The 19,053-nt window shown below is 37.2% G+C and overlaps 1 protein-coding gene across 1 annotated transcript in view; it reads left to right on the top strand.

The window, feature by feature from the left end:
- LMBRD1 (LMBR1 domain containing 1) overlaps positions 1-19,053 on the top strand; it is a 108,801-nt gene that overhangs the window by 15,534 nt on the left and 74,214 nt on the right. Inside the window, exon 4 of the mRNA XM_013992625.2 lies at positions 17,146-17,243. Coding sequence (XP_013848079.2) covers positions 17,146-17,243 — 98 coding nt within the window. The remainder of the gene's footprint in view (positions 1-17,145; positions 17,244-19,053) is intronic.

Here is a 19,053-nt window from a genome sequence, read left to right as displayed (position 1 = left end):
TAATGTGGAACTCACCTCATCATTCTGAAACTTCCTAATATCCTTTTCTTCACTTAGATTCACTTGCAGTGCTTCTTTGTGGGGGTTCAATGAAATTACTTTAAATCTCAGCTATCTTCCTTTGTTACCGTTATTTGGTAGTGTTACATGTTACAAATTTCCCACTTGCCGTAAGATTTTTTAAATCTTGGAGTTTGCAGCATAGCCTTTCTTATACTCTATAGAGTACATTAATCTAGGGGTCTTGGTAGATTGGGCCCTCCCTCTTTCCCTCTCTCTTCCTTCCCTAGTGTGGGATTAGAGAAGCTTTATAATAACCACCTAAGTGTTTCCAAAATTTTCTCTTTGAGTAAACGTAAGACTCATGCTTTTATAAAAAATTTTTAAGTGCTCAGTTAGGAAAGAGATGTCATTTTTTTCAGCAGTGAATCAAGAGGTTGACTAAGATTTCAGTAGGACACAAAAAATCTACAGAAGATTCTGTTGATGGGATAATTTTTTTTCAAGGGTTTCAGTGGATTTTAATTTAGCTGCTTTGGCACTAACTTTTGTCTTTTCTTCTGGTCTGAAATCTATAGGACCTTTGAAATTCTATCCCATTGATACAGATTTTAGAAATATTTTTGTGATATTTTATTATAGTCTTTATTATTGCCAGTGAAATATATATCATGATTTAACTTTGACCTATTTAAGTTAAAACTTTTGAAATGCTATATTAGTATTATTAGAATACTGCTTTTTCAATACAAACTTATTGGCAGGATATAAATAACTTATTCAAAAACATTTCTGGCTGATGGGGCCTGTCTCCCATGTAACACTAAAGTGTATTTATATGACATATGACAAGATAAGCCAGCTTTTATCTTAGTGTAGTCCAGTTTTATGAATGATATCTTATCATTGAACCTAGAGGCTACTGGATTAATCCCTTGTTACCATGGTTACAAAGATTTCTACACTGGAGTATTAATTCAGCAGCTTTTCCAGTTGGTTTCCTGGAGAGAATTAAGCTTACAGGAAGTGACTTTTGTTGTTATTTTTCTTAGTCCTCCCAAGGATAGGGTATCTCATTTTAAACGCATGGGGGGTTAGAGTTCCCATTGCGGCTCAGTGGGTTAAGGACCTGACATTTTCTCTCTGGAGATGCTGGTTCGATCCCTGGCTCACTTAGTGGGTTAAGGATCTGGTATTGCTGCAACCTTTGGGGGCTATGGTATAAGTTGAAGATGTGGCTCAAATCCAGTGTTGCTGTGGCATAGGCCTGCAGCTGAAGCTCTGATTTGACTCCTAGCCAAAGAACTTGCATATGCTGCTGATGCAGAAATAAAAAGGAAAAAAAGTGCTTAAATGCCTGGGGGATAAATTAGTCATTATAAACAAGATGGCTCAAGAATTTAGGGCTTGATTGTCCATATAACTTAAGTTGTAGTAAGAAATACAACTACCTTGGGATAGGATAGTTGAGACCCTGATCTAGGGAAGAAATTTGCTCAGAAAGCCAAATTATGAATAGACAATTTCTTGACGGAATCCAGAAAATAATCAAAATAGGGTTTAATTTGATAATATTAATGGCTATTGTCATAAAGTTAGTCATATCCATTTTAGCTATGACTGATTTAACTTTAACTCAGTTGGTTACTTAAAGCTAGGACCCACAGCTTCTGAGGTAGTTACTGTTCCCAAGCCTGCTTTGTTTCCCAGAAAGGCTAGATATTATCTAACTACCCATTCGATGTCATCTTCTGGATCCTAAGGACTACACGGACTGCGGAGAATCTAAAATGTTTTCATCCATTCCCTTCTGTGAGATTCTGTAGTTGTCTAACTTCTCCTAAATATCAACACATTTTCATTGTCAGATATTGCGAGGCAAGGATTTCACGGTCAACATTTTATTTGATATCATGAATTTCATTTTGTGAAGGCGTTTTCTACATTTTGCAGATGAAGTAATTGATACTTAGAGATACTAAAGATCCTATTAGTGAGTGATGAAGCCCGGAGTGGATATTACGTCCTCAGCAGGAGTTGCTTACTACTAATTGAGCTGCCTTTTCATAAATGATTCTGGGGATATTACCTATGGGGATGCTTAGCAGCACTGAACCCCTGGGGCAGCTTCAAAAATCATCTGGAGACCTTTTAAGTAATGTGGACTGCTAGATTACATCTGGAAAGATTCTGATTTACTTTGGTATTCTGTTAATCACCACTGTTCTTATCAGAGAAGTGTTTATGTGTTGGAAGGCTGTAAGGCTTAAAGTGCTGGATTCAAGTTTTCCAATAATTCTGATTTTTCTCTGGAGAGCTCACATTTTTACACTGGCAACAAATACGGTTATTTATTTTCTTCAAAGTGACAGGCTCATTATTTATCTATGAGAAAGTCTGCCTGATACTCAAGTCTGGATAACTGTTGCTTTTCCATCTGCTGTTCTTTCAAGTAAAAATGATGTTCTTTGAAAGGAAGTGCCTAGTGTAGCTCACAACTGAAATAGTACAAGTGCTTCCCACAGGTATGCTATATGTGTACTTCCCTAAACTCAGAATATAAAAAGATGTGCAGTCAAGGGTGGACATCTCAGAGAATTGTTACTGCTTAAGGGACTTTCCTGAATTAAAGTGCCCCCATTGGTGAAGAGTACAGAAACTGCTGGTGGAAAGGGAAGCAACATCTTAACACTGTGATGAGAATAATTTCACATTGTGGATACCCTGAAAGGATCTCTACTAATCCTAATGTCTCAAAACCAATTTTTTTTTTTTTTTTTTTTTTTTTTTTAAGGGCTGCATCCATGGCATATGGAAGTTCCCAGGCTAGGGGTTGAATTGGAGCTACAGCCAGTGACCTACACCACAGCCATAGCAACACCATATCTAAGCCTGGTCTATGACCCCCACCACAGCTCATGGCAGTACTGGATCCTTTACCCACTGAGGAAGGACAGGGATCGAATCCACATCCTCATGGGTGCTGATTGGGTTTGTTTCTGCTGAGCTATAATGGGAACTTCTTGAAACCACATTTTGAGGAACTTGTGTTATTCTAGTGGAGCTTAGGGTTTTTTTTTTTTTTTTTTTTTTTTTTTTTCTGGAAAGTTTGCAGAAATCAGGCCTCCTGCTTCTACCCACGGGTACCCCCAGCTGTTGATTAGTTATTACCAGTCTTCATTAACTGAAGCTGCCTACAGAGATACCATTCCTGGAGCTCACTGAAGGATGAGAGGATAGAATTGTTAATCTCTGCCACTTTGCCCTGTACTCAGGGGACCCTCTGCTCAGAAGGGGACTCCCTCATCTGAGGATGTTGGGTCCACTTCAGAAACATTAAGGACTCGTTCTTTTTCTCCATTTGAATGTTTTTATTTATTTCTTCATCTGTGTCTTCAAATTTCTTTGATATTTTCTTTTAAAAAACTTGTCCGACTTATTGGCTCTCAGTTCTGTTTTAATCTCATATTTGAGCTTCTTATGAAATCTTTTATCTCTTCTATATGTGTTTAGCCTTTTATCTGAGTTTATTTTTGGTTTCAAATTTATTTTTATCTTTAAATTCTTTCATTTCATTGCTTTTCCAGGCAAGATAGAAAAACTGAGACTTATATTTTGGGGACTTGTTTAGTGATTCAGGTCTGTAAAGTTCTTTTTGATGAACTGGAGTTGTGCCCTATTTCCTGTTTCCCTCACCCTTTTATTTTTTTTAATTAAAAAAATTTATTTTTGTCTTTTCAGGGCCACACTTGTAGCACATGGAAGTTCCCAGGATTGGGGTCAAATCAGAGCTACAGCTACCAGCCTGCACCACAGATACAGCAACTTGAGATCTGAGCCATATCTGCAACCTGCAATGTAGCTCATGGCAATGCCATGGGAATCCCACTGAATGGGGCCAGAGCTTGAACTTGTGTCCTTATGGATACTAGTCAGGTTCATTACTGCTGAGCCACAATGGGAATTCCTCTCTCCCTTTTAAAAAACATGTATTCTTAATCATTGGGGGACTTTTCTAAGTGGCTTTTAGTTAGGTTTATGCAAAAGACTCTCTAGATAATGACTTCTTGAGATTTAGTGACCTTAAGAATTTGTTTCCAAGTGGAAATATTAGGAAAAGGGTTTTCTTGGTCTTATATCTCATGTTATTTGTATATTCAATCTCTAAACAAGCTGCTAATTTGTAACATATCATAAACCTTCCTTAAGACTCCAAGGGGATAAAAACATAGAATCTTGATTTTTCCTTCTTACATTGCTTGTTGTGCCTTTTGAGTATCTTTGCTGGTTCTTTCTCTTCTTCCTGATCTCTTTAAATGTTTATGTGCCCTGGAGTTTAATCCTTGGGCCTATTCTCATCTCGATTAATTCCTTGGTTATTTTATAGCGTTGCTCGATTCTAAATAACCATCTGTGTGCCAAACTCTCAGATGTAAATCTTTGTGCATACCTCTCCTTGTGTTCAATAGTCCACTTGACAGTTTTTACCAAGAGGTTAACATCTCAAACTTAACATTTCCAGAACAACTGATCCTCAATCTGTTATATGCTATAAATTTCTTGGTTTCAGTGAAGAGCAACTGGAAGGATAAGAGTTGCTCAGGCTAGAAAACTTGGAATTATCCTTGACTCTATTTTTTCACAGTTTACATCAAATATGGCAGTATATTCTCTTGTGTTTGAGTTTCAAAATTTATCCAGAATCTGACCACTTCTCAGTACTGTCTTAGTCAGCTTGGACTGCTGTAAGAAAAGCATCATAGCTTCAGTGGCTTAAATAACAAACATTTACTTTTCTCAGTTCTGGAGACCAGGAGATCTAAGATTAAGGTGCTGATGATCTGTTGTCTGGTGAGGACCTGCTTTCTAGTTTGTAGATGGCTGTCCTTGTTGTGTCTTCACATGGCAGAGGAAGAGAAAGCAAGCTTTCCCCGTCTCCTCTTAAAAGCACTAATCCCATTCACAAGTCATCTACTCCCAGAACCTAATTACCTCCCATCTCCAAACACCAGGCATTGGAGATTAGATTTCAACATATGGATTTTGGGGAGATACCAACAATTAGTCTGTAATGTTCTGTAGATGAGAAGAGATAGTGTGTACCTCCATGTTAAGATTGAATGATCTGGTAGTGTGATTTCATACATGACCATGGAATTAGAGTGGCAGATCCTCTCCCCAAAAGGCAATAAAAAATTGACAGAACAACCTCAATGCTTTGGAAATCAACCAAAGGTGTAGAACAGTCTGAGAAGTGTTTATCCTTGAAAACTGTTAAGGACAGTGGTAGTGTGTAATATTTTAGACTAGGTCTGTTGCCTTCTCCCCCTAACCAGTTCTTCCCTCTCAAACTGATTATGTTTTGAACTGAATGAAAATAAAAATATACCATATCATAATTTATGAGGTGTGGCTAAAGAAGTGCTTAGAGGATATTTACATCTTAAATTATTTCTCTTTGAGAAATTGAGTGCCAGTGCCTAAATTGCTGCCTTATAAACTAGAAAAAGAAAAGCCAGCTGAACTCTAAACAAGCAGAAGAAAGAAAAAAAGAACAGAAATCAGTGAAATATAAATCACATATTATATACCATGCAAAGTGAGATTCATCCCAAGAATGCAAGGTTGGTTTAACGTCCAAAAATCAAGTCGTGTAACATACCATATTAATGGAATAAAGAAAAAAAACACAATTGATTACAAAAAAAAAAAAAGAACTCAATAGATACGAAAAAAGCATGAGCTTTACAAAATCCAGTAGCCATTGCTGATAGGAACTCTCAGCTATGTGGTTACAAAAAGGACTTCCTTAACTTGATAAAGGACATGTATGTATAATCTACTTTAAACATTATGTTTAGTGGTGAAAGACCGAAGAATGCTTTTCCTCTAAGATTAGGAACAAGGTAAGAATGTCTGTTCTCACCAGTGCTGTTCAACACTGCCATGGGGATTCTAGTCAAGGCAATAAGTCCAAATAAAGAGATAAAAGCATCCAAACTGGAGAGGAAGAATGACATAGATTTATTTTCAGCTAACGTAGATCCTTTAGGTGGAAAATCTCAAGGAATTGTATAAAGTCAAATACAACCAAAAAACAAGTTTAACAAGCCTATGGGATGTGAGATTAATATGAAAACTAGAAACCTACAGTTCAAATAAAATGAAAAAAATAATTCCATTCACAAAGCCTCAAAAGGGGAAAAAAAAACTCTTGAGAATACATTTAACAAAAAAGTGTAAGACTTATACACTAAAAACTACAAAAAATTATTGATAGAAATTAAAGATCTAAATAAATAGACATTTATTATTAATGGATTTGAAGGCATAATATTGTAAGGATGGCAGTTACAATAATTTTCCTTCAAATTTATCTGTAATCTTTTTCTATTTTTTTAAGAAATTGACAAACGATTCCTAAGATTTATGTGGAAATGCAAAGGATGTAGATAAGCCAAAAATAATTTTGAAAAAGAATAATGTTAGAGAACTATACTATTAGATTTCAAAACCGACTATAAAGCACAATAAGACACTGTAATATTGCAGATAAATAGGATATAGAGCCATAGAATTCAGAGACCAGAAATAAATATTCATGATCAATTGATTTTAAACAGCTGTGGCAGTGCAGTTTAATTCACTTTCAAAAATTGTTGGGTAAGCTGGATAGAACAATAACAATGACAACAATGAAACTTACTTCATATCATATATAAAAATTATTTTAGAAAATCAGAGACCTAAACTATAAAAGTTTAAAACTTCTAGAAATCAGAGGACATATTTTCATGATGTTGGGTTAGACAGAGTTCTTATATATGACCCCAAAAGCTTTATTCATAAGAAAAAGTTTGATAAATTCTACTTTATCAAAATTAAAAACTCTGTCCTTCAAAAGACATAATTTAAAAAATGACATTAAGCCACGGGGAGAAGATATTTGCAAATCATTTATCTCATAAAGGGCTTGTATTCAGAATATATAAACAATTCTTACCAGTCATTAATAACACAGTTTAAAAATGAGCAAAATATTTGAGCATACTTTCATCAATAAAGATCGGTAAATGCTTTTAAACACATAAACGGATGTTCAGCATTGTTAATCATTAGGAAGGCAGCTGTGCTCACCACTATACCATCAATGCTACTTGTTAATCATTGGGGAAATATAGGTTAATTCCCCAGTGAGATATTACTACTCATTGACTAGAATGGTTGTCTTAGCTTGGTCTGCTATCACAAAGTACCAGAAACTGGGTGACTTAAACAACAGACATGTATTTCTCATGGTTGCAGAGACTTGGAAGTGTAAGATCAAGGTGGCAGCAAGTTTAGTTCCTGGTGGGGCCTTCTTGGCTTGCAAAAGGCTGCCTTCTTGCTGTGTCCTCACAGAGCAGAGGAAGCGGGAAAGGAGGAGTCCGGAGAAAGAGGCCTGGCTACTCTTCCTTTTATCCTAAGGACCTGAATCGCATCATGGGGATCCTACTCATGACTTCATCTAAACCTAATTACCTACCAAAGGTCCCACCTCTAAATATCATCACATTGGATGTTATGACTTCAACTTGTGCATTCTGCAGGGGAATGAACATTTAGTCCTTAAGGGCTATATAATAAAAAACAGACAATATCTAAGTATTGACAGGGAGAAACTGGAATGTTTAAATACTGCTGTTGGAAATGTAAGATGGTAAGATGAGTTGGAAAATAGTTTTCAACTTTCTTAAGAAGTTAAACTTTATGAAACAGCAGTACACTTCAAAGAATATATTCCAGAGAAATGAATACAATGTCCACACAAGGATATGTTTGCAAATGCCATAGTGGCTTTTTCATAATAGCACAGAATTGGAAAGAATCCATATGGGCCAACAACTGGTGACCATTTAAGTAAGATGTGTTATGTCTGTATAATGAGATGCATGTTTAGGAGTCTTAAGTCAGGGATCAGCAAATTGTGGCACAACCCAGGGGCCTAGTGTAAATCTAGCCATACCGATTTGTTTACCTGTTTTTGTTTGTTTGTTTGGTGGCTGCTTTCATGCTGTAACAGCAGAATTGAATGGTTGTGACAGAGTTGTATAGGCTGCAAAGCTGAAAATATTATCTGACCCTTAATGGAAAAAAAAAATGTCCCAACCCCTGTGCTTATTAGTGAAAGAAGCCAGATACAAAAGACTGCATCTTGTATAACTACATCTATATGAAAGGCAAATCTCTAGAGACATAAGCAGATCAGTGGTTGCCTCATAATGATGATTGGAGTGGGATTAATTGCAAATTGGCGCAGAGCAGCTTATTCGAGGCAATGGAAATGTTGGATTATAGCGGTAGTTACCCAGCTGTATACATTTACTAAAAAATTGTTGAATTGTAGACTTATAATTTGTGCATCTTGTGATACACAAATTATGAAGTTGTTGGAAAAAATACTGAGCAAATATAAGTCAAGAATACAGCATAGTGCTGGATACATGATAGGCTGTCAGCACAGGTTTTGCTATTATGACTTAAAACTTGAGGGAACTCGCATTTTTATGATTTCTTTTTATTTTCTACAGTTGGAATCTTACCCTAAGTTACAGACGGAAAAAAAGAAAATGAGGCTGAAAAGTTAGGAAGTACCAAGTTTTATAAATTGGAATGTGGTTCTTTGTGTATCACACAACATGGACTCCAAAAGAATTGTCAGTTAGTAATGCTAATTTGCATTATGTGTTTTTTTGTGTACTGTTATTTCAGCTAATGTTTCTGTGCAGCTTTGGAGTCAACAGTCTAGTCATCATTAATTGCTACACAATTGTGAGTTACACTTTAAATTGCTTAGGCTTTTCTCTGATCATGTAATTTAACAAACAATTTCTTATTATCAAAATGGCGTTGCATTGTCAACCTTGGAATAAATACCATAGAAAGAAGAAACAATCAACCAAAACTTAAGGGAAACGAGTGTTCCCTAAAAGACATATTCAACGTTAATACCTGTCAATGACTTTATTTTCTAAGTCCTATACTGTTAGATCATGCACCGGGATGTTTTAATCCCTTTGCTGTGCTGTCAGCAATGGTCCTAGTTATCTGTTGTGTAATTTATCTCCAAATTTAGCAGTTTAAAACAGAGTTATTTCACAGTGTCTGTGGGTCAGGAATCCATATGCAGCTGAGCCTGGGAACTCTGCTCAGGTTATCCCCTTGAGAGGCTGTAGTGGTATCTTCAAGTTCAGCTAGAGGAGACCTGGATCCCTTGCTCCCTCTCGTGGACATAGAGAGAGCATCAGGTCTTGGCTGTCTGTCACTGGCAACATCAGTTCCTGGCCATGTGCACTTTCCACAGAGCAGTTCACAACATGGCAGTGAGCAATATAGAAAGCAGAGTCTTTTACTTTTTTATTTTTACTTATTTTTCTTTTTCGGCTGCCCTGCAGCATATGAAGTTCCCGGGACAGGGATCAGATCTGAGCCACAGTTGCAACCCAAGCCGCAGATCCTTAATTTACTGTGCCAGGCCGACCGTCGAACCTGGATCCCAGCACTCCCAAGACAGCCCTTATCCCGTTGCGCCATAGTAGGAACTCTGAAAGTAGAGTCTTTTAGTCTCTCATCCCAACCCTTTTGTCATACTCTCGTCATCAGCAGTGAGTCACTGGTCTAGCCCACACTCAAAGGAAGGGCGTGAGGATTGGGATCATCAGGAGCCATTTTAGAGGCTGCCCAGCACTGCTGGCTTCCAACTCTTCACAGCTCTGATATTTACTCAACATATGGTACTTTTATACTTGCAAAATATGAAGCATGCAAGAGGTGAGTTTGAAGTCACATTTTGGAATCCCTGGTGTGCCTTTCCCTGACAACTTCTCTTCCCCAGTCCCCTCAGAAATAACCACTATTTAAATTCAATCTATGTTAATTCCTTGCTTGCCTTATAGTGTTACTATGTTTTATCCTTAGTTTTACATTTTTTGAATTTTAATGAAATTACTTGTTTTCATTCAACTACCTGTTCCTGAGATTCATACCTGTTATTGTGAAAGTTTATTTTGATTGTGTATGGCTGTACCACATGTTAATCAATCTGGACATTTGAGTTTTTTGCTATTAAAAAATGTGCAGTGAACATGTTTGTACATGTTTCCTGTTGCATGTGTGCAAAATACATACATAGGGTGGAGTTGATGAATCATAAGCTCTGTGCATCTTTGACATTCTAAGTAACGACATCATTTTTCTAAAAGTACCGGTTTTAAGTCCCATTAGGAGGACATAAGCCTTCTGGTGGCTCTATACCATGTGTTTTTAGTTTTTGCCAATCTGGTGAGTTGAAATGATTGTTCACTAATCTGTGTTTCACTTATTTGGAAATGAAGTTGCATGTCTTTTAAAATGTATTGTCTTTTTCAGTTTTCTGCTTCAAGTGCTGTTTTGCAGTTGGAGCGTTTGTGTTTTTCTTTCTGATTTAAGAAAGTTTTTTATCTATTCTGAGTAGTTCACATAGTGATTCTAACCATTTTCTTTTTCCCCCAGTGGAATTAGGTGAGATAAGATTGGGGAACTTCTGAGTTTTGATCTAACCATGTCCTTGACAACCTGAAACGATGCCTAGAGGGTATTCAGTAGGTGTCTGTTAAATTGAATACATTTGTCAGGGGAGATAATTATGTGAGGCTTGTTTCTTTTTAGTTCTTCCAAGTGATGTATTGCATGGATAGATTGTTCTTAAACCAACTTTGCATTCCATGGATAAACTCAGATTGGTCATGATGGTGGCTTTTTTGGTTTGTTTTAAACTCTTTGCTGGGTTTGATTACTGCTATCTTGTTTAGGATTCTTTTAAAAATTGAGTCAGAGGTGAAACTGGGCTGTAATTTTCCTTTGTCTTACTCTCATCAGGTTTGAGTATCAAGGCTCTGTTAGCTTCATAAATGAATTGGGAAGTGCTCTTTCTATGTGTTAGAGAATGCTGTGAACCTGGGAGCACTCATCATATGGTTCTTTTCTCCCATGACCTCTATCCGTGTTACTGGTAACTAAGGGATAGAAGTGAGCATGGTAGTTTGTACTGCTATCTGTAATGAACTACTCACAAAGCTCTTGCTTTTTACCTTGCAGCTGAGCTCTGCTGTTTCAGAATTCTTTTTATTTTATTTTTTTTGTCTTGTTTTTTTCTGCCACACCCACAACATATGTAGGTTCCCAGGCTTTAGGCCATACCTGCGGCATATGTAGGTTTCCAGGCTAGGGGTTGAATTGGAGCTGGAGCTGCTGGCCTACGCCACAAGCACAGCACCCTGGGATCCAAGCCATATCTGCAACCTATACCACAGCTCACAGCAACAACTGACCCTTAACCCACTGAGTGAGGCCAGGGATCCAGCCCGAGTCTTTATGGATACTAGTTGGGTTCTTTAACCACTGAGCCACGACGGGAACTCCTGTTTCAGAATTCTTAATAGCTATATGGGAGTACTTCCAGCAATGATGAAACAGTGATTTTATGAATTAGGAGGTGTGATTTCTACCTGACCATTTTAGCTTCTTTTTTCCTTTGAATGAACAGGCAAAAATAGTTACTGTATCAGCTGGAGTGATTGGTGCTGATTTTAGGGGAAGTAGGGAAGGAGAAGTATATCTTGAACCCAGAGCCTTTGGTGCCTTGTGATGCTGCCATGTTCATTGGTAAAAACTAGTAGATCATTTCACTCACCTCTCACCAGCAGCACCACCAAGGACTCAGGATAGCTCAGGAGTGAGTGTTTGGAGTCCCTCATTTCTCCTAAAAATTCTCTGCCAGAAATTACACCCAGCTGCTATTAATAGATTGGAAATACACGGCTTAAGTAGTATGGTGGTTTTCAATCTTGCTTGAAGTAAGTCTGGAGATAGGTTATCCAGAGCTGATGTGGCAGAATTAGGAGTCTCTAAGCTTGTTTGCTCTCTGCTGTCCATCCTTAGAACATGATTTCTATCTTAAGGTAACCAGAGAGTCCAAAATAGGGGCTGGAGTTTAAGCTATCATGTGTCCATTTCAGGCAGAAAGTAGAAGGAAGGAAGAAAGACAAAAAAGGGAATGTGAGCTGAAAGGAAAATGAGTACATACGGGTATATATGCATTTAGTGGTTAACTAATCTTAACCCCAGATTTCTTCAGCTGGGCAAATGGGATAATTTTAGAAGGCTTTTAGAGTTCCCAGAATATCTTTATACTTTGACCTTTTAAAACAAAAAGCTTTGTAATGATTAATTATACTATTACAATATTGAGTAAGTTATTCTTTGTCTTATATTTTCATTGGTAGTTGGGAGGAATAAATGTCTAAAAATTTAGAAGGCTAATTTATCCAAGTTAATCCTTATGTGAGTTATAATTTAATGATACAGTTTTTAAAAGGTAAGATTGTTGTATTTGCATACATATAAAAAATCATAAGAATTATCATGTATTCTTTACCACATTAAAAGGCTTTTGGCTTTTTAAGAGTTGATGGCTTTCTGTTCGCTTGTTTTTGCTAGTTTTGTTTAAAAAAAAAACAACTTGTTTTATGAGTTTAATTTTTGCCAATTTCTGTGGACATGAGGTTTAAAATATTTTTCTTAGTATGTTTTCTTTGATGTTAGTGGGACTATTAAACCAAATAGTCTGTTTATCTTTTACTTGGTAGTAGCGATCTTTTAACAAAAACAGTTACGAGTAAAAGCTTATTTTATAAAGACATCAGGATATGAGAATATCATTGCTGTTGGAGTTAAGAATAATTTTCCTTTGAAAATAGCTATCAGTTTGAAGTAGAACTTTAAAAGAAGCAATTCTCTGTTTCATGATACTGGTAGCAGCATTTTTTTTTTTTTCCCCATTTACAGGTTTATAAGTCCAATTTGGCATTAGAACTGATCCGAAACACATAAAAATGTTAATTTAATTCCTTCTTTACAGTTAAACATTTATAGGCTAAAGGAAGAAATCTTTTTGCAGGACACTGAGAAAGAACAGTCAGATTACCAGAAGAAGATAGCTTAGAATGTGGTGTCAGGGAAACAAAGATTTAGAGCAGCCCCAGACTCTATGGCGATATTATTATAGTCTCTTCAGAATTGTGTCTGTTTTTTACTTACTTCCTCCAGGTGTTGATTCCTAGAAACTATCTTTTTCTGGGTATTTCTGCTGGCAACATAGGAAGTTTTTGGTTGCTATACATACTCAAGTCTCTTCGTCATTTATCATTAGCTGCCCCAACCACATTTTTGACTTGGGTCTTAATAAATTAGTTCTGCAAGTTCTAGAACTTTTTTTTTTTTTTTTTTTTTTGTCTTTTTGCCTTTTCTAGGGCTGCTCCCGCTGCATATGGAGGTTCCCAGGCACCACCTCTGCGACCTACACCACAGCTCACGGCAGTGCCGGATCTTTAAGCCACTGAGCAAGGCCAGGGATCGAACCCACAACCTCATGGTTCCCAGTCGGATTCGTTAACCACTGCGCCACGACGGGAACTCCTGGAACTTTTTTTTAATTGTGGAAAATGTAGTCTTGTGTCTGTGCTGGTTTTATTCTGCTTAAGGGCTGAGAGATTCATCTTCATTACATGTACTCAGAGTTTACTCATTTTTATTGCTGTGTGGTAGGTCATTTGTATGATTTTCCGCTCAGCTTATCTGTTCACCTGTTGATGGACATTTAGATCATTTCCATTTCTTAATCACTATTAATGCTGCTCCCAACATGCATACTTATTGTGAATCATACCCGGTATTGTTTAACTCTTACTTATCTTTAGGAGGACCTGCTTGTGTGGCTGACCTTTGACCAATACTTGGGAACTTGGCCCTTGGATATTCCCTAATAATACCAATTGATGAGCAGTTATGTACAGCTGAATGTGGAACCATGTAGTACCAACTTGTTTAGACAGTTTATGCACGTGATTTATGGTGAACATTTGCTGTTCTTCTTGGGGTCTGTACCCGTGGTCATCATAGCTATCACTCAGGCAAATGAGCCTATGTTATATATAAAGTCCCTAGTAAGAGCACTAGCCTGTAGCTCAGGCAGGCTTCTCTGTGCATCAAGACTGCATATGTTACTGCCCTTCACTGCTGGAGGAATAGAATTGTTCAGTCATATGGTAGGTATATGTTTAACTTGGTGCAAAAAAGCTAGACAGTTTTCTATAGTGTTGTGCCATATTACACTCCTTCTAGCAAAATATGGAAATGTCTTTTGTTCTTCACTCTTGGCAACACTTGGTATTTACCAGTTTAATTTTAGCCATTTTAGTGGGTCTGTCATATCTAATTATGGGTTTAGTTTGCATCTTCCTAATGACTAAAGACCATGAGCACCTTGTTAAATGTGTTGGCCATTTTGTATATCTTCTGTGATGAAGTATCTGTTTGTCTTTTGTCCATTTAGAAAAAGAGTTATTTGTATTTTCTTGAGTTATAGGGATTAATTTTATACCCTGTTATTCTAAATGAGTATGATGGTAACTTGTACATTTAAAAGACCATTGATCACACAAGTTCACACAAGATCACACAAGTTCAGGAATACCAGAATGTTTATGAAATAGTCATTAGTCTCTTTGTGTCAAGGCCAAGGCCACCGAGTGGTAGACAGAAGTGGCATGTTGAGGCTGAAGCCAACCAGACCTTACTTCATCTTTCAGTTTATCAAAGTTTTTCGCATATGGCTGTCAGCCCATTAAAATCTGTTGTGCTAATTTAGGTTTTTTCCTATTCTGTACAGATTACTCAATTATTTTAATCATGGTATTGTTAGGGCATTTATGGTGATTTATAGTCCTTTCCCTTCTATGTTTAATTTTTTTTGAAACTTTCAGAATACTTGAATTTTCATTTCTTTTCTCAGTATTTAGCTCTTTTTTTTTTTTTTTTTTTTTTCTTGGCTGAGCCTGTGGCATGTGGAAGTTCCTGGGCCAGGGATTAATCCCACACCACAGTTGTAAACAGAGCCACAGAACACTGGATTCTTAACCCACTGAGCTACCAGAGAACTATTTCCACTAGCTCTTAGATTGTAGTAGAAGTGTTAATACTAACTACTCTGGTTTGTAGTAGACACACACCAATATTCATTACTCTTTAAAGATTCACTGTTTTATTAGTTTCTAATAATATTAAAAGACTGCATAAATTTTACTAAATATCTGTAGTGCCCAAATTCGGTGTGCTGACAGTCATTTTGTGATTATTCAGTATAAATTAACTCTGACCTATAAGTTATTTAGGGCCCTGTTTGTTCTAAGTTTTTTATTTTATTTTTATTTATTTATTTATTTATTTTTGTCTTTTTGCCATTTCTTGGGCTGCTCTCATGGCACATGGAGGTTCCCAGGCTAGGGGTCTAATCAGAGCTATAGCCGCTGGCGGCCTACACCACAGCCAGAGCAACGCGGGATCCAAGCTGTGTCTTCGACCTACACCACAGCTCATGGCAATACCGGATCCTTAACCCACTGAGGGAGGCCAGGGATCCAACCCGCAACCTCATGGTTCCTGTCGCATTTGATAACCATTGCGCCACGACGGGAACTCTTGTTCTGATTTTTTTAAACTATGTTGCATTTGGGCTCTTTTGCTAAGTGGCTTCCAAATAAATGAGATAGTGCTAGCAAGTAGTTAGCTCATGTTTAAAAATCCTATAACCCGGACAGTCATTCCTTCTAAGAGAATAAGTAATTTAGGCTTTGTTATACATTACTAACAAATACATTTTTTATAAAGGAGTAGGATAATTTTCATCCTGTTGTTGCTTTATATAAATATGTAGCCACTGTTTTCAATGAACTTATGGGTATGTAAATATACAGGTTTTAAGAGCAGATTTCTTAGGTTTGTTAAGTCTTGAAAAGTTGTTTATATTGTTTTTATGGCTAAATACTACATCTTTGGCTCTTCAAATTTTAAGTTCTATATTGAATTAAAAGAGATATTTTGATTGACTCTGGTTGAAAGTATCTCAAATCTAAAATTATTTTAAAGCAGATAAATAGAAATTTGTATCAGTTAACTTTTTTTTTTTTTTTTTTTTGCTATTTCTTGGGCCGCTTCCATGGCATATGGAGATTCCCAGGCCAGGGGTCAAATTGGAGCTGTAGCCGCCGGCCTACACCACAGCCACAGCAGTGCGGGATCTGAGCTGTGTCTGCAACCTACACCACAGCTCATGGCAACACCAGATCCTTAACCCACTCAGTGAGGCTGGGGATTGAACCCACATCTTCAGGGATACTAGTTGGATTCGTTTCTGCTGCGCCATGATGGGAGCTCCCTTAGTCGCATTCTTAACCAGCTGAGCCACAATGACAACTACCAGTAAAAGGTAGTTTAAATGAGGTGGTTCAGAGTTCTCCTGTGGAGCAGTGGGTTAAGGATCCAGTGCTGTCACTGTAGTGGCTTTGGTGGCTGTAGTTGTTCAGGTTTGATCTCTTGCTTGGGAACCTTTATGTGCTGCAGGTGCAGCCAAAGAAAGGGGGGGGGGGAATGAGATGGTTCACAGAAAGTTCTTATCTTAGCACTGGTGAGTATGAGTGAGACCTGGGATGTTAACTGCTACAATTTTATTGGCACAAATACTATTTTTATTGCTAAAATATGCCCCATAGTTAACTTGAATTATGATTTGTTCTGTAATAGTACTGTTAATTTCTTGGAACGGGGGTCAGAAAAGGATGGTTTTTTTAATTTTTTTTTATTTTATTTTATTTTTTGTCTTTTGTTGTTGTTGTTGTTGTTGTTGCTATTTCTTGGGCCGCTCCCGCGGCATATGGAGGTTCCCAGGCTAGGGGTTGAATCGGAGCTGTAGCCACCGGCCTACGCCAGAGCCACAGCAACGCGGGATCCGAGCCGCGTCTGCAACCTACACCACAGCTCACGGCAACGCCGGATCGTTAACCCACTGAGCAAGGGCAAGGACCGAACCCGCAACCTCATGGTTCCTAGTCGGATTCGCTAACCACTGCGCCACGACGGGAACTCCAGGATGGTTTTGATATTACATGTATATATAGAGTTATGGGCCAAGAGAATAGATAGGGGAGTAAATTGTGTGTATACATATGTACATATGAAGCAGTTATTAGGTTCATCTCTTCATATAACGCAGCTTGTTATTTCTTTCCGCAGCCTTATATTCTGTTATATTATTCTGTGTGTTCTTCTGGATCCCTTTTGTCTACTTCTACTATGAAGAAAAAGATGATGATGATACTGGTAAATGCACTGTAAGTAGCTTTATTTTAGATTTCTCTTTTGAGGGGAAAAGTTTATTTCCTCCTTTTTCAAGGATTGATGTGACTTTGAATTTGCTTTAGAACAGTGTTGTCTAATAGAGATATAATGTAATCCACCTATGAAATTTTAAATTTTTTAGTAGCCACATTAAAATAAGTAGAAAGGAACAGTTGAAATTATTTTTCATGACCCTTTGTATTTAATGTAATACGTTCCAAGTATTATTATTTCAAATAGTCAGAAACAGATTATTGAGATTTCTTTTTCACACTCTGTCTTTGAAATTTAGGGTGTATTTTTACATCTACAGCATATCCCAAATCAAACACGTCTTATTCCAAGTACGCAAGAGCCGTGTGGAACTTGTGACTAATGTTCTAGAGCAATTCTAGAACAGGGCGCTGCAAACTTGTTTCTGTAAAAGGCCAGATTTATCTTAGGCTTTGTAGGCCACTTAGTCTCTATCTCAACCACTCCACTCTCCAGTTGTCGTGTGAAAATAGCCAGAGACAGTACTCAGTGAATATGATGTGAAATAGGAGGCATGATGTGATTATCATTCGCTGACCCCTGTTCTAGGGCATAAGGAAGGAACACTTGTAGACTGTTCTCACTAATAAATGGTAACACCAGTACAAAAGCCTGATCAATAGAGCACATGTGCACAGGATCACTTAAGTACTGGTATAAAAATCTTCACTAAAACATTACGACATGGAATTTAGGAGCATCTTGAAAATACATTAATACAGTATAACTGAGTTGGGCCTGTCTCTGTAGATTGCATGGGTGGTTTAGAATCAGGACAGCTGTTGATATACAGTAATTTAGCAGGTCCGAGAAGAAATTGTATGTTGACTAGTATTTGCCAACATCGGATACTTTTTTTTTTTTTTTCTGATTTAAGGGATAAAAAGCAGCATAAAAAATGTCTTTTTATTGAGTTTTGAGAAATTTTTTTATACCTTGTTTTGTTTTGTGTTTAAATACAAAAACAAATAGATTCACTCAAAAGCCAGCATTATGGAGTTCCTGTTGTGGCACAGTGGAAATGAATCTGAGTAGGAACCATGAGGTTGCGGGTTTGATCCCTGACCTCCCTCAGTGGGTTAAGGATCCGACATTGCCCTGAGCTGTGGTGTAGGTCGCAGATGTGGCTCAGATCTGGCATTGCTGAAACTGTGGTGTAGGCCAGCAGCTGTAGCTCTGATTCAATCCCTAGCCTGGAAACTTCCATATGCGTGGGTGTGGCCCTAAAGAGAATAAAGAAAAAAAAAGCCAGCATTATGCATACTGATACTTATTAAAACCTAAAGCATTTGCATTAACATCATGAACAGAGTACAGCAACAATATTTTAAATGATTCCCAGATAATCAGAGCAGTTTGCTAGAGGAAAAAAAAAATAAGATGTGTTAAGTATTTATAAAGAAAGTCAAATTATTATTTGCAGATACTATGTATAACTCTGTATTTGAAAACCCAAGGTATGTAAGGTAAAGGATAAGGTAAAGTAGCTGATTACAAAGTCATTGTTTACAATTGAATAAAATAGAGGCTTTTCCCTTCTCTTCTGCTAAAGGTCAACTTCCCATCCCTTTTGGTTGATCCCCCTTACCTTTAGGTATTTTCCTAAAGACTGTTCAACTCCTTTGTGAATAACAGTGTATCTTATGAAGCATAAACTTATATTTTGAAAGGTAGTTTTTAAGAACTTCTTAGGCTGAGACACAAAGTAATGTTTTTTATTTTTTATTTTTTTCTCACTGATTGAGCTTTTCCTTTGAATTTAAACTTTCC

Source organism: Sus scrofa, chromosome 1 (genome assembly GCF_000003025.6).
Source record: "Sus scrofa isolate TJ Tabasco breed Duroc chromosome 1, Sscrofa11.1, whole genome shotgun sequence".
NCBI classification, from domain to species: domain Eukaryota; kingdom Metazoa; phylum Chordata; class Mammalia; order Artiodactyla; family Suidae; genus Sus; species Sus scrofa.
Note: the sequence above shows the minus strand (reverse complement) of the source record. Positions and strands in the feature narration are given on the sequence as shown.